The 22,659-nt window shown below is 41.1% G+C and overlaps 1 protein-coding gene and 1 non-coding gene across 2 annotated transcripts in view; one reads left to right on the plus strand and one right to left on the minus strand.

Moving 5' to 3' along the window:
- Positions 1-259: 259 nt before the first annotated feature.
- NUS1 (NUS1 dehydrodolichyl diphosphate synthase subunit) overlaps positions 260-22,659 on the plus strand; it is a 29,050-nt gene continuing 6,650 nt past the window's right edge. Inside the window, exons 1-3 of the mRNA XM_049771370.1 lie at positions 260-671; positions 17,586-17,711; positions 18,874-19,023. Coding sequence (XP_049627327.1) covers positions 269-671; positions 17,586-17,711; positions 18,874-19,023 — 679 coding nt within the window. The 5' untranslated portion in view covers positions 260-268. The remainder of the gene's footprint in view (positions 672-17,585; positions 17,712-18,873; positions 19,024-22,659) is intronic.
- On the minus strand, positions 9,996-10,100 carry LOC126007490 (U6 spliceosomal RNA). Its single transcript, XR_007495055.1, has one exon. It is a non-coding gene; the product is annotated as a U6 spliceosomal RNA (small nuclear RNA).

Genomic DNA, 22,659 nt, shown 5'->3' on the forward strand with positions numbered 1-22,659 from the left:
ACGTGTCAGTCTAGGCCACCACCTCGGCCCAGAATCCCGCAGGGCCAATCGCGGTCGTCCATGTACTAGCAGGGGGCGGGGCTTCCGAGTCTGGAGCAAGATGGCGGCGGGGGCGAGGTGAGGTGTTGGCAGAGCCAAAGGGGGTTCGGCGCGGGGGGCGGGAGAACGCGGCGCGATGGCCCGCGCCCGTCGCAGGGCCGGATAAAGAGACCGCCGTGGCCGGGAGGGGCAGACAGAGCCAAGGAGGCGCCCGGGCGCCGCGAGGAGCATGACGGGGCTGTACGAGCTGGTGTGGCGGGTGCTGCACCGATCGCTGCTCTGCCTGCACCGCACGCTGCTCGCCTTGCTCCACGTTCGCTTCGGCACCTGGAACTGGATCTGGCGGCGCTGCTGCCGCGCCTCCTCCGCCGCGGTCCTAGCGCTGCTCGGCTTCGCGCTCCGCCAGTCCCCGGCCGGGTCCCGGCACCGCCGCCTCGCCCGGCCCCCGCGCGGCAGGAGCGGCCCGGCCCGGCTGCGGTGGCGCGCCGAGGGCCGCGCCCTGGACAAGCTGCCCGTGCACATGGGCCTGGTGGTCGCCGAGGAGCTGGAGCCCAGCTTCACGGACATCGCGAGCCTGGTGGTGTGGTGCCTGGCCGTGGGCATCTCCTACATCAGCGTCTACGACCACCAAGGTGAGCCTGGCGCCAGGTGTGTGTGTGTGGGGTGGGGGAAGGCTCGGGCCGCTCGCCGAACCCCACCGTGGCCGCGGGCGTCTCCGGCCTCGGGAGCCTCCGCAGCACTTCCGGCAGGTGGATCCCGGACGCTTCTCTCCCGCTTCCCTAGATACAAGTCTCGGTCCCGCCACCCTGACTTGAGTGCAAGTTGCGGCGCTGGTGCCGAACGGGAGTGACCCGCTAGAATTCAATACACGATTAGGGGTTCGTTACCAGGCCCTCGCCTGCACCCCGGGGCCAGCAGTCTTCACAGGTATGAGATCAGCCGCACACACTGATTTATGCTGTGTCCACCAGGCATGCACTCTTATCTCGTCCCTGCTTAACAACTTCGTTTGCCCCCCTTGCTAGGCCATGCTTAGCTCTTGCTACATCTGCCTTGCTATGCTCTCTGGAGCTGTTCAAAAACACTTCTTAAGACATGGCCAGACCCTGCAGGGTTTATGCACAAAAGTCAAGTGGTGGAGGCCAGATGGTAATCAGACTGGATTTAGAGAGGCTGAAACTAAAGGTTAAGGAAAATCGTCACCCTCTGTCTTAATCAGTTGGGAATGGTGTGCTAGCCTCGGATCCTTAACACAGTACACAACTCTCAAATTGTCTTGATTGAAGGAATAAATTTCACCTTAAGGGAAATGTTTTTTTTTTTTTCCCCTCTCAACTTTAAACCCAACACTTAACTGGGTGGCTATAATCCACAATTACAAGTGCCAGGCGTATTCATTGGACTCTTACATTAAGTGCCATAGACTCAGACTTGTGGGAAATAGACCCGTAGGTGACATCGTGAATAACTATCAGAGCTAGTTGCAACGATGAAATGGGAAGAGACCTATAAACAGGACTTTGGAGAGTGAGTGAGTAGTAGATCTAGGGGAGGGAGGCTTGAAATACCAGGTTATGTTTTAATCAAAATCTGACAGCTCCTTGATTACAAAGATAACAATGACTTTTTTGGGGGTATTGGGATGGAAGCATAAAATTGATGTTTTTCTTTTCTGTTCAGCAACTTAAATGAGTGATGTACTCCACAGAAGCTAGGACTTGAGGTTTGTCATTTTTGTTTGTTTGATTTTGAGTCACACCTGGCTGCCCTCAGGGATTATTCCTGGCTCTGCACTCAAATCATTCGGGCCAAGCTCGTCGACCTTACAGGATGCGAACTGGTGTCCATCCAGTGTTGTCTCTGTGCAAGATAAACATCTATCACTCTGGCCCCTAGGACTTGAGTTTATTCATAGATATCAGCTCAGTCTGGAGTTTCATCAGAAAGAGTAGGTTGGAGTTAAACTCATTCTTACAGAGTATTAGAGTCCTCTGATGACCTATCACCTTCTTGCAGCAAATAGTCATGTGGTGACTCAGGCTCTTATCATAATTTATCCCATAGGCAAAAGTTCCATATATTCCGGAGCTGGCATTTTATGGAACTTGCCAAAGAACTCAGCAGACTAATAGAAATCATAAGACTCATGGGAGGCAATACAATCTTTGTTTAAACCAAAGTAAATAAGAAATGTAGTCTCCAGGGTGGGAGTGGAGGAGCGAAGCAGAATTGAAATTAGTTTAAACCATTAAACAATATGGTGAATTGACATCTAAGTGAATCACTTGGATCAGGTGATTTCTTTTAAGGCAAATTGTCTGGAAAGGTAGTACTGAGATTAAGGTGCTTGCTTTGCTTGCGACCAAGCCTGGTTTAATCCCTCCCCCAGTATGATTTCCTGAGCATCGCCTCTGGGTATGGCCCAATAACAATCCCCATCTGTTTATGAAATAAATAAAACAAGTGAGTTTACCTCATAATAGGGAAGAAAAATTATAACTCAATTTTACTTCATTACTGTGACTACTAACAAAAGATATTATTGCCACACTTCCTTGTTCTGGAAATTCCTGTTACTGAATTGCTGATATGATTCAGACTAATTCTGTGTCATATTCACTGAAAGATTTGTGCTATGTTGTGTCCTGTTTAAAATATATGGGGAGGAAGGTAAGGTGTGACTGCTAGGTTAGCCCACTTGGCTAGATGTTCACTCTTGAGAGGCTGTGCAGTCCTAGGAATTACCTGGGCCATCGAAGTGCTTAGGAGCCTCCAAAGATTGACCTGGAAATACTTGTAGACCATGTGTAAGGAATCAAACTGAGGTTAGCTGTGTGCAAGGCACTTTCCTTAACCCCTGTTTTGTCTCTCTGTCCTCAGTTTTATTTATCCATTTATTTGTTTTTGAGCCACTGCAGCAGTGCTCAGTGCTTACTGTTGATTGCTCAGGCCTCATTCTTAGTGGGCTCGGAGAGCCATACATGGTGTCAAAGATCAAACTGGGTTAAGTGCTCTACTGTCTCTCCAGCCTTATTTATTTATTTATTTATTTATTTATTTATTTATTTATTTATTTATTTATTTATTTATTTATTGTTTTTGGGTCACACCTGGCATGGCTCAGGAGTTACTCTTGGCTCTGTGCTCAGCAATCTCTTCTGGCAGGCTTAGAATTCTATATGGGATGCCGGGATTCAAACTGGGGTTCATCTTGTGTTGGCCACATGCAAGGCAAATGCCTTACCTCTGTGCTATCGCTCCGACCCCAACGATTTTATTTATTTTTAAGGTACAATTTTGTTGTTTGAAAAACAAAACTTGGGATTTATCTACTTTTATACTCAAGAGATGACAATAGGTTATTTTTAGGTGTAAGTACTTAATAGTATAGGAGATCTACTTAATAGTATTCTTGGTATAGAAGTGTAGTGGTTAACTGAACAAGATAGATGGCAAAAATCTCTTACATCTTGGTGGAAATATGGCAAATTATAAATTATTAAAATATGTGATATATTAAATCATAAATGCTATAAGGAAAAATAAACAGAGAAGGGGAAAAATGTTGAAAGCCAATAGTGGAAGAGGCGATACATGTTGAATAGAGTTCCAGGAAAAGAAAGCTTCATTGCTTTGAAGCTGAAAGAAGTTATGGAGCAAGTTCTGTAAATATATTAGAAATGCCCTTTTTCTAGGGAAAGTATAAATACTTTAACATTTTTAATTTCATAAAGAGTTCTATCTATGTATCATAAAAGACCTTTTGATATACTCTTACATGTTACATTGTACTGAGTACCTATTGTAGCCGAAAGTATTGGAATATAGAGTAGAATAGTAATATTGTCTTCTTAAGGAATCAAGTTATCTCAAGTTATAGATATCTTAAAAATTAAACCTTGCACACATCTGATCCAGGTTCCAACCCTGGCGTCCCATATGGTCCCGAGACCATCAGGAGTGATTCCCGAGCACAGAGCCTCTGAGCACCACCAGTATTGGCTCAAAAATGAACAACAATAAAAAAAATTAAGCTGGTGAGGTAATGCAAGTTGGTAGTAGAGATTGAGAGAAAGCTGTTTCATATTTCTGATCACTGAAATTTGAACCTAACGCGAATCAAAGAATATTACTTGTCTTAACATCAAATTATTCATCTTCCATGTTTCTTTTTTTAATGAGTGAAGATAATCTGACTAGATTCTTTTATTTAGTTATTGTAAATCACAGTTATTCATGATTGAGTTTCAGGCATGCAATGTTCTATTATTAGTCACTTCACCTGTGTCAATTTCCTTCCATGAAGGTTCCGTTTCTTACCCATCAACCTGCCTCTATGACAGACATTTTTTAATAAATTTTTGTCACCATGGCTTATATTATTGCTACTGATAGTGTTTCATACCTAATACTACTTATCATTCAGCACCTCCTCTCAGTTGACCATTTCCCTTCACTATTGTCCTAACCTCACCTACCCCCTATGCTACATACTAAATACTAGTTCTCATGTTCTTCACTTAATGATTTAAGGCATTTGTTATTTCCTTGTTGTTTCTTTATGAGGTAGAGAACATTCTAAGTTGGTCTCTTTAACTTCACTCATCATAAGACCAGATCTGTCCATGAAGCAGCAAATTACTGATTTTATCTTTTCTTAAAACCAAGTAATCAATTGTGTACGTAGTTTTATTTCTTAATAAATTCTTTATCCAGCCATCTATTCTGGGCACTTTGGTTGTTTCCAGATTTTGTCTGCTGTGAATTGTGTTTTTGAGGCCAGAGGGTATATTTATATTCCAAAAAGTGGGGATTGCTGACTCAAATAGAAGCTCAATTTCTAGATTTTTTTTTAGGAATGTCCATTTTTTAAAATATATTTTTATTTAAGTAATATGATCATAGTTGGGTTACAGTCATAAACAGAACACACCCCTTCACCAGTGTAACATTACTCCTTCCCCCCTTCCCATCCCCTGCCTGTATTCGAGACAGGCATTCTACTACAGTTATTTGTTTTTAAGTTCAGTAAATTGTATTTTTTTTTTCCTTAAAGGATAAGAGTGAAAAAATATAGTAAAGGTGTGATAGTGGCAATCGCCGTTGTTTGCATAGGTCCAGAAAAATGGGAAAAATGGAAAAAAAAATCCTTGACCTGATTACAAAAAGGCCTCATCCCAGAAGTTTTTTGGCATAAGACCGACTCTGGGTTCCAGGCATTCCAGTCTGTCCAACCCGCGTCATTCTCCGTGGTCCCGGTGAAACTTTTTCACACTTTAGCTATTGTTGGTATCAGATTCTTATATTTAAACATCCTGGATTCGTGCATTTCTTTCATCGATGTCAGGCTGATGTGGAGCATCCTCTAGTTTCAGCATACCATTAAATGCAGAGCGATCTGCCCTGCAAGCAGGCTGTTGCTGAGTCGTCTGGGTGTTGGGAGCACTCTTTGGAGTAAGTCAGTGCCAAAGCAGTGGTAGGTCTTCCCTGGTAGAGGCTTGGATCCTGGTAATGTTATAGACAATTGTGGTTGTTTCCATAGATGGTATCCATTGTTCAGGTGTGTGTGGGCGATGCCCATTCTTCTTTGGCCTAAGCCAAATCATTATGCCAATATTCAGGGTATAAGGCCTAATTGCATTACCAAATTAGTGTTCCCATCTCTATTAGATAAGAATTATTTGCATATGTATTATTTTCCCATTTTAATGTGCCTATGCAAAAAGAGAAGCAATGCCACAAGATATTGTTGGTGCATCTGGGCCAACGAATAAAGTCCAACATTCCCCGTAACTTGGTTCAAACATGAAATCTATACAGATACTCTTCTACTAGTATTGCTTATAAAACAGATCTCAAAGGGGGAAAATCAAACAATCAAATAACAAAGCCAGTGGGCAAAATTGTCACTATATGAGGATGATCGAAAAGAGTTATAGATATTAAGGGAATACATCTGAGATATACAAAGGAGATACACGTGACCCTTTTATGTTTTAGAAATAGTCAAGAGGGAGGGTGTTGTTTCTGAGACACCACTTTGGTCTGTGATTTGGACAAGCAAAGAGCACATGGAGCCGTGTCCTCCCCTTGTTGTTTGCTGAAGCTTCCAACTCCCCGAGAGCCGTTTGCTTCCTAATTGCTGGAAGTTGAAAGTTAACCAGTCCTCTCCAGCCCCTTGCAGGAACAAGGAAGCCTGGGCCTCTTTTAAATAGCTTCTCGATCTCCTTTCAGTTCATGATTGCCCCCAATTTAACGTTTTTTGCCTGTTTCACTAGTTTATCTCCCCCATTGTTTTACATTTGTTTCTTTAGTCCTAGTACCACTGTGTTTTGGTTGTTTTTATGTCTAAATTGACTGTTAGATCAAAAATTGCCTTATTACCTCTTAAATATAATCTTGTGTCTCTCCCCCGCTGCAGTACAAAAATCAAACACTGCCATCACCCTAGCCTTATTAAAAGGCCTAGGTGTTATTGGTGTAAGCACAAATATTTATTCATTGGTTCATACTCTAGAATCTACTAATGCCTTATAACTGTTGCTAAAAATGTTTACAAACTTAAAGAAGTTTACACTACTGTTGATTTCCTAGCAAAGAATGCAGAATAACCGCCGTGGTTCAAAATTAACATTTTTTTTTGAGGGAGGGGGGAATTTGTGTCATCCTTAGAGTAAAATGTTGCTTTTTAAAATAAATTCGGCTTAGCTAGAGATAGCATTTAACACATAGAGGATAATTTAGTAAATAGACAAAAAGATATAGAGCAGAGTGAGAGCTGGTACAAAAATTGGTTTTCTACCACTCCATGGATAACAACAGTGCTCCCAGCCTTTTTGGGGCCCTTTATTGGCTTTATGTTGCTAGTTTCCTTTGGTCCTTGGGCTTTTCGCAAACTCACCACCTTCGTGAAGAATCAAGTGGATGAAGCAACCAGAAAGGACTCAAAGGTTCTGTACCAACAACTATGCACCTCAGAAGACCAACTGACACCTGACATCTCCCCTCCTGCCAACTCTCCGCCACTTAAGTTTGAAGTTATCGAGGAGCTGGCGCATAGACCTCAATCTGTGCGCTCGCGCCTTGCCAAGCTTTGGAAACGACTGACTCAAGGGTAGCAGATGCGGTGACTGGAAGCCCCACACCTCTTCACCCAGTGTGGCCAGTCCACCGAGGCACGTCTGTCCCTTCCATATTGTATACTAAACAGGGGGAGATGTGGGAGACCGAGCACCCCACATATCAAAGGAACTCTGAATGTATTTTCCACCGCCTGCCTGATTCAAGCCACAAAAGTTTGCATAGCCCCGAACCAACAGAAAACTCTGCAAATAAATTTAGCTCAGCACAAAGAATCTGGCTTAACCAGATTCCTTAACCTTTCCATGGAACCTGTTTTTGTAACTGCTCTCAAGCATGTAGTTATAGATATGTTTTTGTAAAGTTTAAATTATGATCCTTATTGCTTGCACAATAGATAGATCTAAATGGAAAATAGGCTAAACAAATAATTGTATTTGCGTAAATATCAATTAGCTATTTGTTTAAGAATTTGCTTCCCCTCCCCCCATCCTGCCAGGTTCCTCTTTATCCTTCCCGCCATCAAAATGTGTTTATGCTTCCATTGGTTAAAATTGTTGTACTTGTACAAAAAAAAAAAAATGTGAGACATAAAAAAAAAAAAAAAAGATAACAATATCCAGAGGCGATAGAGAAAAGTCCAGGAAGATCAGTCCATGGTAGAAAGCCACAAGTTTTGGAGCAGTGCATTTAGGGTAGAGAAGGTTTCACTATGACAATCATAATTGAAACTGATCGTTCTGAACAAAAACTGGGTGCTTAAAGGAGATAAAGTGATATACAATGTACCCCTTCGTTAACAATTGTGTAAATAATAGTGTCTGGAAGGAAAGAAATGAAGAGAGAGAGTGAGAAAAAGAGAGAGAAAGTAAAATATCTGCCTCAAAGGCAGACAAGTGCAAGTGTAGGAGGGAAACTGGGGACACTTGTGTCAGGAAATGTGCATTGGTGAAGGGTGGTGTACATTGTATAATTAAAACTCAATCATAAGTAAAAAAAAAAAAAAAGAAAAAAAGGAGGCTGAAAAGTACTTATTTCAGGGAAATAAAAAAATAAAATAAATAGCTTCTCGATGGAACCCACTTGCTGGGACCCTGAGCAGGTGTCCAGGAATAACTCTGGGGACAGGGAGGAAGGAGGGAGAAGGCTGTGGGGGTCAACCGAGGCTGCATCTTCACCTTATCTTGGCCAAAAAGCCTATAGCGTGGAACCTTGCCGTGACATGTTGCCTGCTGAAGCTTCAGACTCCACCCAAAAAATTACTGTGAAAGATATGCAATCCACCTTGGCCAAAACAAAAATCATTAGTACAGAAAAATGGTTAAATATAGGGTAACGAGATGGGAGTGAGGGAGTAAAGGAATAAAATGAGCTCCTGGACGGCTTTCCGATTATGACAAGCAGATGAAACGCAATGATATCCAAATATTTGTCATTGTATTCCGCGTGGGGGCACTAGTCCCTGCTCAGTTTCACAATGGATAGGTTTAGTAAGGAAACTTCCTGGTAATTCCTGAAGCCAGAACCTATTGTGCTGCTATTCCCACCTCGCTGGCTTGCCCAGGAATGTGGCTAGGAAAAGCCCTGGAATTCCGGAGGAATGAGGTAGAGGGGTGCTGGGGTGACCCATGTCCCGCACCCCTTCCTAGGCCTGGTTAAAGAGGCCTTTGGCATGGTGGAGGGCTGCCAAGCCCCATGTTGGCAGAACCTCCCGGCTCCCAGGAAGGAAGGAAATCTTTCCAGAGCTAGAAGGCCGAAAGGTCAGAGCCCCCACCCCAGATGCTCCCTTTGGACCAGGAGGGAAATGGGGAAAGCCTAGGGAAACCAATAAGCTACTCCAAGGGACCCACCTCGCTGGCTTGCCTAGCCATGTGTCCAGGAAAAGCCCTGGAATGTCCATTTGTTTTGCAGAAAGGCAGGACTAGTTAACATTCCTACCAGGAGCAAATGAAAGTTCCTTTCTCCCTACATCTGTGCCAGTATTGTTTTTTGTTCTTTTTTGATTGTGCAAGACTCTGATGTCAGATATCTCATTGTTTAGATTTCCATTTTCTGATGATTAGGGACACAGAGCATTTTGGTCATGTGCTGCATGTATTTTTGAGGGAAGCTTCTGTTCATCTCAGCTTTCAGTTTTTATTAGGGGTTGGATTTTTTTTCTCTTGTAAAGTTCTATCAGTGCCTTATGTATCTTGGATATTAGCACATTATCAGATGAATGATAGGCAGGTATTCCAGTTTTTGCAGTGGTGTCTTTTTTTTTTTTTTTTTTGGTTTTTGGGCCACACCCGGTAACGCTCAGGGGTTACTCCTGGCTATGTGTTCAGAAGTTGCTCCTGGCTTGGGGGACCATATGGGACACCGGGGGATCGAACCGCGGTCCGTCCAAGGCTAGCGCAGGCAAGGCAGGCACCTTACCTTTAGCGCCACCGCCCGGCCCCATTGCAGTGGTGTCTTTTGTCATATCCTTTTAGGTACAGAAGTTTTTTAATTTAACAGTCACGTGGTTTATCTTTGTTTCTGTTTTCTTGGCCATAGCAGATTCTTCATATTATTCTAAAGTGAAGCACTTTCTGTTGGAGAATACAAGACTACAGAGTTTGTAGATAGCCTAACAGTCAGTGTTAGGCTTTCAAACAATGACTTGGGGTTATAGGTTCCTTACTCATAATCTTTAAAAAATGTCTGTCCTATGTACTTTCCAAGTCTGCCGCCCATTTCTTACCATATTTTTCCATCGTATAAGACGACCCCCTAATAATTTTTTTGTATTTTAAGGAAGCTTTTAATGTACAAGGAAATCCTTATTGAGATTCCAAAACATTAAATATGAACAAATAAAGTCCAGTAATTTAGGATTACTTTTGTGAAAATATAAAAATACAGAACACTTAACGAATTTGCTTGTCATCCTTGCACAGGGGCCATGTCAATCTTCTCTGTATTGTTCCAATTTAATGTATGTGCTGCTGAAGCGAGCATGACCCCCTAATTTTACAATTAAAACATAGGTTTAGGCCTATATTTGCTGTATAAGACAGAACTTTCCTGTGCTGCAACTGTATGTACCACAGTGAGCCAATCACAATAAGCAAAGGTTCAAAGGTTATTCTGTAATAGACTTCCTCTCTGACTTTGGCCAATCTGAGCAGGCTTTTTACAGTGTAGATTCAGGTCCAGAACATTGTCTAATTTGCATGCATAAAAAGCCTACTTGGATTGGCTGAGTTAGAGAGGCGGTCCAAGCAGCCTTGCACTGATTGGTGCAGGATCAAGTTCGTGGCAACATCCAGATAATTTTCGTTTAGCGGCATATCAGAAGGTTTTTCGGGAATACTCGTTGTATAGGACGACCCCCGATTTTCGGTTGACTTTTTTTTGTTTCAAATGTTGTCTTATGGGGCGGGCGAGGTGGCGCTAGAGGTAAGGTGTCTGCCTTGTGAGTGCAGCACCGCAGTTAGATCCCCATGGTTCCCCCTAGCCAGGGGCAATTTCTGAGCGCATAGCCAGGGGCAATTTCTGAGCGCTTAGCCAGGAGTAATCCCTGAGCATCAACCCGGTGTGGCCCGAAAAACCAAAAAAAAAAAAAAAAAAACCAAAACAAAACAAAAATTAAAATACGATAGTAATTATCTATCCTTTTGCTGCATGTTTAGTTTAGTTTATATTCTTTTCTCTTGGAATGTTCCTTTTCCAGGCATATGTCAACCTGTCATAAGGCTATTATTGATTCTCCTTAAGTCTATCTTGTCACATTACCGCTTCCATTCTTTCCTAATCTTGCTAAATCCTTGGATTTGCTCAGAACTTTATACACCAGTAGAGGCACTTCTATTCTCATTTTGTAAAGTAACAGCCATATGTCTATATCCCTGAATATTTTTTTTACAAGATTTTAACCTCCACTGATGTTCTCTGTCCTCATTTTTATTTCTCCTGTAGTATATAACTTGTTGTTTCTCATGTAAAGAATAGTCAGTGTATATTGCTTGAATTGAAAGAAGAGCTGCATTTCCTCTAGAATCTAGATAATGGAATTATAAACTGAATTGTACTTTGTTTGCCAACAAAAGTTTCCAGAATTAGATTTTATTCCAAAGCTTTTGTACCTAACATTTATGTTACATTTTCAGGAGAATTCGGTCACTTTTAGTACCATTCTGGTTATGTTGATTGTTACATTTCTGGCAAAATATTTATCTACAGGTGATGAAAAGTAGTGGTAAAAAAACATACATTCCGGGGCCGGGCGGTGGCGCTAAAGGTAAGGTGCCTGCCTTGCCTGCGCTAGCCTTGGACGGACCGCGGTTCGATCCCCCGGTGTCCCATATGGTCCCCCAAGCCAGGAGCAACTTCTGAGCACATAGCCAGGAGTAACCCCTGAGCGTTACCGGGTGTGGCCCAAAAACCAAAAAAAAAAAAAAAAATACATTCCAAATGGCATTTAACTAAGGGCCCTAAAGTGGTATTTCTGTGCAAGTTAAATTATTATTTTTTGGGGGGGGGTTTGGGTTTTTGGGCCACACCCAGCAGTGCTCAGGGGTTACTCCTGGCTGTCTGCTCAGAAATAGTTCCTGGCAGGCACGGGGGATCATATGGGACACCGGGATTCGAACCAACCACCTGAGATCCTGGATCGGCTGCTTGCAAGGCAAACGCAGCTGTGCTATCTCTCCGGGCCCGCAAGTTAAATTCTTAAAAAATAATATAAATATGGGACCGAAGAGATAGCCTGCCTGGAGGTAAGGCATTTGCCTTGCATGCAGAAGGTCGGTGGGGTTCGAATCCTGGCATCCCATATGGTCCCCTGTGCCTGCCAGGAGCGATTTCTGAACGTAGAGCCAGGAGCAACCCTTGAGTGCTGCTGGATGTGACCCAACCCCCATCCCCAAATGTTGTTGTAATATACAAAAATACATGTTTAGATGTCCCTTATTGGTGAGAGAAATACTACCATAGGGTATAATCAGATATCTGGATAGAGTTCAAGAGGCACTAGGAAACCTCTTCTGTTAATCTACCTTATTCATATCATACTTAAACTAGTTTATTCATGCTTTAGCACTTCTCAAAAACTGGATTTTTAAATTTAACTTATTCGAATCAACCAAGACGAAGGTTTGTTTAAAATAATTTTATGAAATTTTTCTTTCATTTATCTTTTTACATGATTTTACTGTATATGTACTGTGCATCTAGTAATACTTTCATTTAAGTAAAATTTCTGCCTTTGTGCAATTTGGAAGTTTTTGCTTTTTCTGTGAGAGATTCCTAGAAACATCTTGAAAATTCTGCTTAGTAACTTGTCCCTTTATATTTTGTTATTAGGTGGCACTTTGTGCATTAACTCAATTTACTAGATAAATATTGAATTCCTGCAATGTGAAGGGTGACTTTGGGCAAAATAGATAAATAAGACACAAATTTAGAATAGTCTACATAATTTAGTAGTGTGGATAAGTTATCACTGGAATTAAAACATGTCTATAAAGGAATCTTAACAAAATATGTATACTTGGAAGGAGAAAGGATGAATCAGAAGGGACTGAGCACATCTCACTGGGATAGACTGTTTGCAATAAGTGTGACATTGAAAAACTGGCCTATGAAGAATTCGCAGAGATGTACACGAGTGGGATTGGGACGGTCTAACAAGAGATTAAGTTGCTGTTACTCTGTGATTTGTGGAAAAGATTTTATTTGGGGAATAAGACTATTACCTCTCACCAAGTGGTGAAGTCTCTGCTAGAATTTATTGCAAGTAGTTTGTTCTTGATACCTTACATTAACATTTTGGGAGCCACTGACAACTGTCAAGTTAGTATACAGCATGCTTAAAGGTCTGTTTGTTAATCTACTGGTACGTATTAGCTATAATCGGCAGGAAGACCATGTAGCAAGTGGTTGTAACATTATAAAAAAAAGATTGCTTAAAAGTACGAAGCATTGCATTAGACAAGTACGTGTCAGATTGATAGAGCATTGTGGGGCTATTAGTGGCAAAGCTAGAGAGTGCTGAAAATATCCGAGTGTACAGATAATGATGTTTGTATTGGACATAGAACAAGAGGAGTTGTAATTATTATATAATGGTTTAAAGAAAATTTTTGTTTTAAATTACCTGTTTTGTCTACACTTACACATTTACTTTTCTCATACTGCCTTTTCTCTATAGAGCTGGAAAGAGGAAAAGATGTGAGTTCAAAGTGAAATGAGACTTTTCAAGGAGTAAGTTGGAAGTTGAAGCAGGAGTGGAAATGGACAAAGTGTAATAAGCATAGAGTTTTGAGGAGGAAGGAAGGTCTTCACTAATGGCTGGCCACACTTGAGGAATATTGAGCAGGACAAGATAAATATTGAGATGAGGTAGCAACAAATTTGGCGCAGAAATTGTCATCCTTTGTTTGGAGAGAGCAAGAATTTATGAAAGGGCCTGGAGAGATAGCACAGCGGCGTTTGCCTAGCATGCAGCCGATCCAGGACCAAAGGTGGTTGGTTCCTGCCAGGAGCTATTTCTGAACAGACAGCCAGGAGTAACCCCTGAGCACCGCCAGGTGTGACCCAAAATCCAAAAAAAAAAAAAAAAAACAATTTATGAAACGTTTTCCTGTTTTAATCTGGTGGCTAAGAGAAAAATGAGTGAAATGTTGAGAAGAAAGCATTTCGTCTTTTAGACTATCAAAGAAGGGGTCATGGGGCCAAAACAACAGACAGCAGCCAGTAGGGCATTTGCCTTGCAAGCAGCTTATCTGAGTTCCAGCCCCTAGCATCTATATGGTCCCCCTAGCCTTCCAGGACTAATTTCTGAGCACAGAGCCAGGAGTAACCCTTGAGTGCCACCAGGTGTGGCCTCCCCCCCCCCCAAAAAAAAAGAATCAGTGTGATGTAAATAAAAGTAAGGGTTCCTAGTGCTGCTTACTACTAAAATGAATCTTAAATCTATCTGAGAAATATAAGTAACAGTTTGTATTAGAGTTGTGATTTTGTGTTTTTATTCATATACTTTTGTAATTTATGTTTACAGGTTAGACCAAAGTATGGCCTAAATTATTTTTTTACTTTCATAAATAATTGAAGCTATTATATTTATAAGCTTATATATTTATATTGTAAAAAAATTCTTGTGAATTTTACAATTAACTTTGAGTATAATGGTTCTCTTCCATACATCTGTATTGCTATACAAATATTATTGTTGTAAACATTGTTATTCAGGTTGCTTTTGGCAATAATAATCTTCCATCATAATTTGTATTTGGAAATACATATTTTTATTTGATCTGGATATGGGCGCTAGGAGTTATTTTTATATTTCCAAACTTAATTTTTTTTTTTTTTTGGTTTTTCGGGCCACACCCAATGCTCAGGGGTTATTCCTGCTAAGTGCACAGAAATTGCCCCTAGCTTGGGGGCCCATATGGGACGTGGGGGGATCGAACTGTGGTCCTTTCCTTGGCTAGCGCTTACAAGGCAGACACCTTACCTCTAGCGCCACCTCGCCGGCCCCCCAAACTTAATTTTTATGATTATGTACTTTAATGCATTTCATTGGAAGTTTCTGGGGCAAGGTATCAGTCAGATGTTTCTTTGTTTGGGGGAAGGAGGGTATGCCTGGTAATGTGCTTCTCCAAGTACAGTGCTTGGGCTATTTCTAGCAGTTCTTTGAGGCACTGTGGTGTTAGAATTTGTACCTGGAGTTTCTACAAGCAAAGCATATGTGCCAGACTTTTCTTCTCCTCTCCTCTCCTCTCCTCTCCTCTCCTCTCCTCTCCTCTCCTCTCCTCTCCTCTCCTCTCCTCTCCTCTCCTCTCCTCTCCTCTCCTCTCCTCTCCTCTCCTCTCCCCTCCCCTCCCCTCCCCTCCCCTCCCCTCCCCTCCCCTCCCCTCCCCTCTCCTCTCCTCTCCTCTCCTCTCCCCTCCTCTCCCCCCTCCTCTCCCCTCCTCTCCCCTCCCCTCCCCTCCCCCCTCCCCTCCCCTGCCCTCCCCTCCCCTCCCCTCCCCTCCCCTCCCCTCCCCTCCCCTCCTCTTCTCTCCTCTCAGGAGTTACTCAGGAGTTACTCCTGGCTCTGCACTCAGAAATCGCTCCTAACAGGCTTGTGGAATCATATGGGGTGCCAGAGATTGAACTTGGGTCCATCCTGTTCACCGCATGCGAGGCAAACATCCTACTGCTGTTCTGTTGCTCTGGCCCCATGCTCCAGCCTTTTCTATCTTTAGCTTGCAGTGGACTTGGATACATCCTTAGCCCTCTTGCCCTCTCCCTGTGTGGAGATTTTAGTTGTCTGTTTTGTTTTGGGGCCACGCTGGGCAAAGCTCAGACTACTCCTGGCTCTGTAATAGTAGTTGCCATTTGTTTATCTGTGACTTCCAGTTTAAGTTGGAAGTGAAAGATGATGCTCAATTGGTCACTTTCATCTCCATCCTCCATTCTTTACCATGTTACCTTCCCAGACCCATACCTGTAAAAACTTTTCTCATTCTTTATGCCCTATGAAAATATCATCCTAACAAAGACCTTTTCAGTCCCCCATCCAGTCACTGGCTTGTCATTCAACAGACTGTTTTTGTTCTTAGGGGGCCACACCTGGCTGTGCTCAGGGCTTACTCTTAGCTCTGTACTCTGGGATCACTCTTGGCAGGGATTGGGGGACCATGGGACTGCTGTGGCTGCCTGTACTATTGCTTGCTCTGGCCCAACAAGACATTTTCTTGATGATTGTCATTTCTTTGTCAGGTGCCTTGCTAGCTGCCTGAGGAACAAAACTCATCAGATTCCAGCCCCTGTGGTAGAGGACTTTGTTTGAGACCTCTTCTCAGGTCTCTTAAGTCACTTGTTTATTAACAGCTGCCTCCACAACATACATGGCAATGCTCTTAATAGCTGATTCAACAGAAAATTTATCTTTTTTCTTCCAAGCAGTTCTTTTTGTAGCATTTCCACTCTAGGAAATTAACAGTTTTCAATTACCCAGGAGTAAATTAAGAATTGTCTATGTTCACCTCTAGTAAGTCATACTCTCCATTCTCTCCATTCTTTTATTTTTAATATTTTTTTTTTGGTTTTTGAGCCACACCCAGCGGTGCTCAGGGGTTACTCCTGGCTATCTATCTGCTCAGAAATAGCTCCTGGCAAGCATGGTGGACCATATGGGACACCGGGATTCGAACCAACCACCTTAGGTCCTGGATGGGCTGCTTGCAAGGCAAACATCACTGTTCTATCTCTCTGGCCCCCATTCTCTATTCTTGTTTTGTAGAGAATCCTTGAAATTCCTTCATCAAATTACTTATGGATTATACTCAGTTGTTTGCTACTTCTCTGTTGACTGGTTAATTTTCTTCAAGATGGATATTTCTACACACTTTCACAGTGCTCAGAAATAGTTGCTTACTAATATTTGATAGTCCTAATTAGGTCTAGTTCCTTGAACCTTTTCTAAAATCCTTTGCACTGATAGTATTGCTTATTTTTTAAGTATTCAGTAGTTTTGTTTACTTTTTTAACTTAATATTTTATTTTCTTTATGTATCTGTATTCAGCACAACTTAAATATTCCTTATTTTACAAAATCTTCCCTTACCAAAGGAGATTGCATTTTTTTCTTTGAACTTTTTTCTTTTTTTTCTTTTATTGCACAGTCATTAAGTTAGCATTTGTATAAGCATATTTATCAGATTCTTTGTTTTATTTTATCACTACTTACTATTCTCTTTCCCCAGTTAATCTTTTACCTGCTTCAAAGTCAGGTTTGACGGAGTCAGGAATAGGAACAATTAAGAAATGCTACAGAAGTAGTGGCCACTGGAAAGCTTTCTGTCTGAAGATAACTCAAAATCTTGTCCCTTCATTTTGGTTAGAGCTCCCTATCTTAGTCTTATAAATAAATGTATTTAAAATAGATCTTTTTTCTTTCTCAATTATCCAATTTTGTTAAAACTTTTAACATTTCTGTGCATGATTGAAGGGTCAAAGACAGTTTGTAGTGTATTTCCATATTTTGAGTTCATGTTGGTGTTCTGTTCTTGTAACATTATTTTAGTGCCTTTCATGATTAAAAAAATCTAGCCAAATTAGGTGATAGTGTTGAATGCACAGAGTAAGTAAAGAGGGAATCAGGGACATAGGATCTATAGTTTGTTCATTTAAAATATTGGGCCTCAGTTTCTTTTTATCTAAAGTTTCCAGAAAACTAGTTCTTAAGGTTGTTTTTTAGGTTGAAATTTTTATACATATACTGACACCTACTGGTTTTGCCATGTCTTCTTTTTGACTTTAGTCTGAAGCTGGACTTCAAAGTTTTGTTATTATGCTTTTCTTTTAGATTCTAGTTTTTATGACTTGTCAGAATTGCTTTATTTGAGATAATTGTTTTGGAATCCAGTGTTGCGTGTATACCAAGAAGCCATAAATTACTGAAGAGGATAAATTTGCCTAGTTGGAATTTACTTTGCTTTTTTCTTCTTAAGGTATTTTCAAAAGAAATAATTCCAGATTGATGGATGAAATCTTAAAACAACAGCAGGAACTTCTGGGCTTAGATTGTTCCAAATACTCACCAAAATTTGCAAATATTAATGACAAAGATGATCAAGGTAAGCATGAATATAACATTGAGTATTTAACATACAAAGGTATTTTGTCTTTTAAGACAGATTCTGTCAACTCATTTAATTTGTTATCTATCACATTTAGACTTTTCCTTTATCTTATTACAAGATTATTTTCTGAAAAAAAGTGAAGTCATAACTTTTAGATATTAAAAATTGAATAATATGCTAAGTATTTTATTTAGCCCATAAATAACCAGGAATCAATCAGGTTTTAGAATAGGTTCCAAAAAAAATCCAATGAACAGAAATTTATAGGCCAGGAATATTTAAATGAATTTGTAAATAAAAGCAAAACTGGTTTTCATGGAGTTAGTTAAATGTAAGATAACTGACCCTTTACAAGGCAAGAGAGAATTTACATGTCTGAAGACATGAATTTGGTATTGCTTACTGTTGATTAGAATACTATCATAAAATAACTCCCTTGGAATCAGTTTGATAAGGAGAATCCTTTAGATAATGTATATTCCATTGATTTTATTAAGGAATTAATGGAATAATGAATATTGAATGGAATGGAATCATTTCAGTCACTGGAATTTAATGAATAATATTGAAACTGTCGGTTTTTTCCTGTGACCTTCATTTTCATTCTTCTGTGTTTTTATTAACTGTACCACAATTGCAAACGACATTTTTAAACCAATAGCTTGAAAGCTTACCTATAATTAAAATTCCGACTGTAGAATATGTATTCATAAATACAAGGTCTCTGAGCACTCTATAAAGAAAGCAGTATATAGGGGCCAGAGAGAGAGCACAGCGGCGTTTGCCTTGCAAGTAGCCGACCCAGGACCTAAGGTGGTTGGTTCGAATCCCGGCCCCTGCGTCCCATATGGTCCCCCTTGCCTGCCAGGAGCTATTTCTGAGCAGATAGCCTGGAGTAACCCCTGAGCACTGCTGGATATGGCCCCAAAACAAACAAACAAACAGAAAAAGAAAGCAGTATATAAATATCCAGTGTGATATGTAAGCTTTTCCAGAACATAGCTTATATGCTTTGATACTGAATTTAAAGAATTTAACTGGTGTTTACTATAAAATTGTACCTATTTTAGTCTGAACTTACTATTTCCTGAAATTGGGTTTGAAGTCTAACTGGAACAGGGTGGTTTGTTTTAATGTTTTGTTTGTTTTCTTCCAGTTTCCAATTACCAGTTGCCAGTGAAGGTGCTGTCCCCAGAAGATGGAAAAGCAGATATTGTGAGAGCTGCTCAGGACTTTTGCCAGTTAGTAGCCCAGCATCAAAAGAAATCCACAGATTTGGATGTAGATATGTTAGACAGTTTACTTAGTAAGTCACTTAAGTGTTTTTGATTATTTGTTTGTTTTTTGGTCTTCCCAAGTGGTGCTTAGGATGTCCAAGGTACTGGGGTAGCTGGGCAAGCGGACTGGCAGTTCAGTGCTAGGCATGGAGGCACAGTGCTGATTGAACCTTGTGATGCTACACACCACCAGTGTCACCTGGCACTCATGGGGCATCCAGCACAACACCTAGTGGTGCTTAGTGTGCCTTCAGGGCTACAATCAATGGGTGATGTTCAGGAGGCCATACGATACTGGGGATCAAATCTCTGGTCCCTGATAAGCATTTAGTTTTCTCCCACAAATGTCTTAAACCCATTACTATGTTTCTGGCCCTGAATAATATTCTTGAAAGTAAAACTTCAGCTTGTCAGCCTTCCTCTTTCTAGAGAGTTTTCCTCTACTGGCAGTGCAATCTCTTAATTCTCTAGACACCAAGTCAACCCATTTCAAATCTGATATTAATCACCCAAAGTTAAAGCCAGACTCAGCTTCATTGCTCAAGTCACGCAACTCTTCCAACAATTCAGATCCCAATTGCAATTCTTAAACAGCCTGTATACTCTGACCAATTGCTCATAACTTTCTCCTGTTTTTATAGTTTGCTAAAATTATTCACCTAAAGCACTATATTATATTTGCTTATTTGTTTTGAAGGATAAAACTTGGGAACAACCACATGTTAAGAGAGCAAGAGAGAGGCTCTGAGTGGTAGTACATTGGGTCGGGCACATGCCTTGCAAAAAGTCAACCTGGTTTCGATCTCTGGCACCCCATACTGTTCCTTGAACACCATCAGGAGTAAACTCTGAATGTAGAGTGAGGAGTAAATCCTATACTGCTGGGCATGGTCCCAAATCAAAAGAAAGGGTTATCACAGATTTTTCTTTCTTTTTACAGGTACATCACTGTTCATCAACCTAGAAACTTTCTGAACTCCTATTTTTTGGGTGGGTAGGGGAGGCATATCCTGTGGGCTAAGAAATTACTCCTTACTCTGCATTCAGGGATCACTCCTGGCACTACTAGGGGACTATATGCAATGCCAGGGGTCATCGCGAGTTGGCCTCATGCAAGGCAAGTGCCCCTACCCCACTGTACTGTTACTTTAGCCCCTCTAAACTCCTTCTGAAAGGGTTTTTTTTAAATAGATGCATGATTGGTTAAATCCATTCCTATTAGTGATTAAGCCCACTCCAGTCCCTCTCCCTTCCTAAAGGTTGTTGTACTTTTTTAGTTACATGCATTTTCCTTTGCCACTCAGCCCAATCCTGAAGCTAGCTTGAGGTCTACCATAGTCATCTCATTGGCAAGCATAGGGATAGTGGGAAGAGGCTTAAAAATCACAAAAGGGGCCCGGAGAGATAGCATGGAGGTAGTGAGTTTGCCTTTCATGCAGAAGGACGGTGGTTCGAATCCTGGCATCCCATATGGTCCCCTGTGCCTGCCAGGGCGATTCCTGAGCGTAGAGCCAGAAGTAACTTCTGAGCGCTGCCGGTGTGACCCAAAAACAAAAACGAAAAAAATCACAAAAGGTATTTCTCTGTCATTCAAAAGTTCTTAGGGCTTTTAGGAGTTCAGTGCCATGAACCTGGGCAATGGCAAAATCTTTTTTGGAGAATGGGGCACATCTGGCAGTGCTTAGCGGGTAACTCCTGGCTCTGCACTCAGGAATTAATCAGGTGGTGCTCAGAGGACCATATATAATGCCAGCAATTGAACCGGGTTGACCCTATTTCCTGTTACTATTGCTTCTGCCTCTAAAATGCCTTTTATAAAATGATAACATCATATTTTCCTCCTCCCTCTTTATTTTTAACTTGAATTCTGTTTGAATTAACAACTAAAATATAGGGGATAATCCTAAGAATATTCATCCATAGGTTCATCCATAGTATCACTTTTGTTACATTATATTAAATACTATATTATCTTAATATGATATATTTCAACTGTTTATAAAAACCTTTAATTTGCTCTCTCTATATGTGCCCCAGGAACTTCTTGCTTTTAACTTTACAATTCTTCTACTTAGTAAATTATCTTTGGTTCTTTTGAAGAAAATTAGTACTCCGGGTTGGAGTGATAGCACTGTGTGTAGGGAGTTTGCTTTGCAAGTAGCTAACCTGGGTTGGATCCCTAGTATTCCCTCTGGTCCCCCAAGCCTGCCATGAGTGATTTTTTTTTTTGGGGGGGGGGCATACCCGGTGATGCTCTGGGGTTACTCTGGCTCAGGGACCATATGGGATGCCAGGGAAACAAACTGTGGTTTGTCCTAGGTGAGTCGTCCTGTGCAAAGCAAACTCCCTACTACTGCTGTGCCACTGCTCTGGCTGCCCAGGAGTGATTTTTGAGCATATGGTCAGGAGTAACCCCTGAGCACCACCGGGTGTGACTCCTAAGGAAAAAAAAAACCCAGTACTTCTATAGTTAATATGTCTAATTTCTTATGTATTTTTCTTTATATACTGCCTTCATTTTTTTCTGAAGGGCTTAAAGCCAGGAGTAAACTTTTGCACTATGGGATGTGGGCCTACATTAAAATAAATAACTAAAGTAATAATAAAATAATAAATAAATAAAGGAATTACTCCTGGTGGGGCTCAGGGACCATATGGGATATCAGGGATCAAACCTAGGTTGGGCACATGCAAGGAAAGTGCCCTACCCACTGAACAATTTCTCCAGCCCCAACATAATATTCATGTTACATGTAGGTCATTACTTTTTGATAATGAATAGTGTTCTATTTTGTGAACATACACATTTTTACTTACTCATCATTGATGCAGTTGTATACTTGGCTTATTTGAATAATGTTGCTATGACTATTCTCATACAGGTCTTTCTCTTGGGTAAATAATAGTGGAATTGATTTGTGGTTGAGTAAATGTTTAACTTTTAAGAATTGCTGAACCTGGGGCCAGAGAGATAGCACAGCAGTAGGGTGTTTTCCTTGCAAGCAGCCAACCCAGAAAGATGGTGGTTAGAATCGGGCATCCCATATGGTCCCCCATGCCTGCCAGGAGCGATTTCTGTGCAGAGTGCCAGGAGTAATCCCTGACTGCTGCTGGGTATGGCCCAATTCCCCCTCTTCCCCCAGAAAATAAAGAATTGCTGAACCTTTTTTCTAAGGTGGCCATACTTTTAACATAACATAAGCTTAAGTATTCCTGACTCTCCATTTACTTTTAAGACATAATATTTTATTTTCAGCCATTCTAGTGCAATAGTATCATTGTGATTTTAGTTTGTAGTTTCCTGTTGACTAATAACATTGTACTGTCTCCAGTCCCACCTCATTATTTGAGAGTCTGCTTGTTCTCTGAGGACATCTATTTTTTAACAGTCTTAAATATATAATTTGCAAAAGTTTTCTCATAATTCACAACTAATCTTTTCTTAGTGATTTCTTTAAAATAATTTTACGTTATATTTTTTGAAATACAACTTACTAACATTTTTTATGAATCATCTTTAGTGTCTTTAAGTAGCTAAGAAGCCATTGCTGGGACTGGAGTGATAGCACAGCAGATAGGGTGCTTGCCTTGTACATGGCTGACCCGGGTTCAATACCCAGCATACCATATGTTCCCCAAGCACCGCCAGGAATGACCCGAGTGCA

The sequence above is a fragment of the Suncus etruscus genome, chromosome 4, assembly GCF_024139225.1.
Source record: "Suncus etruscus isolate mSunEtr1 chromosome 4, mSunEtr1.pri.cur, whole genome shotgun sequence".
In the NCBI taxonomy this organism is placed as follows: Eukaryota; Metazoa; Chordata; class Mammalia; order Eulipotyphla; family Soricidae; genus Suncus; species Suncus etruscus.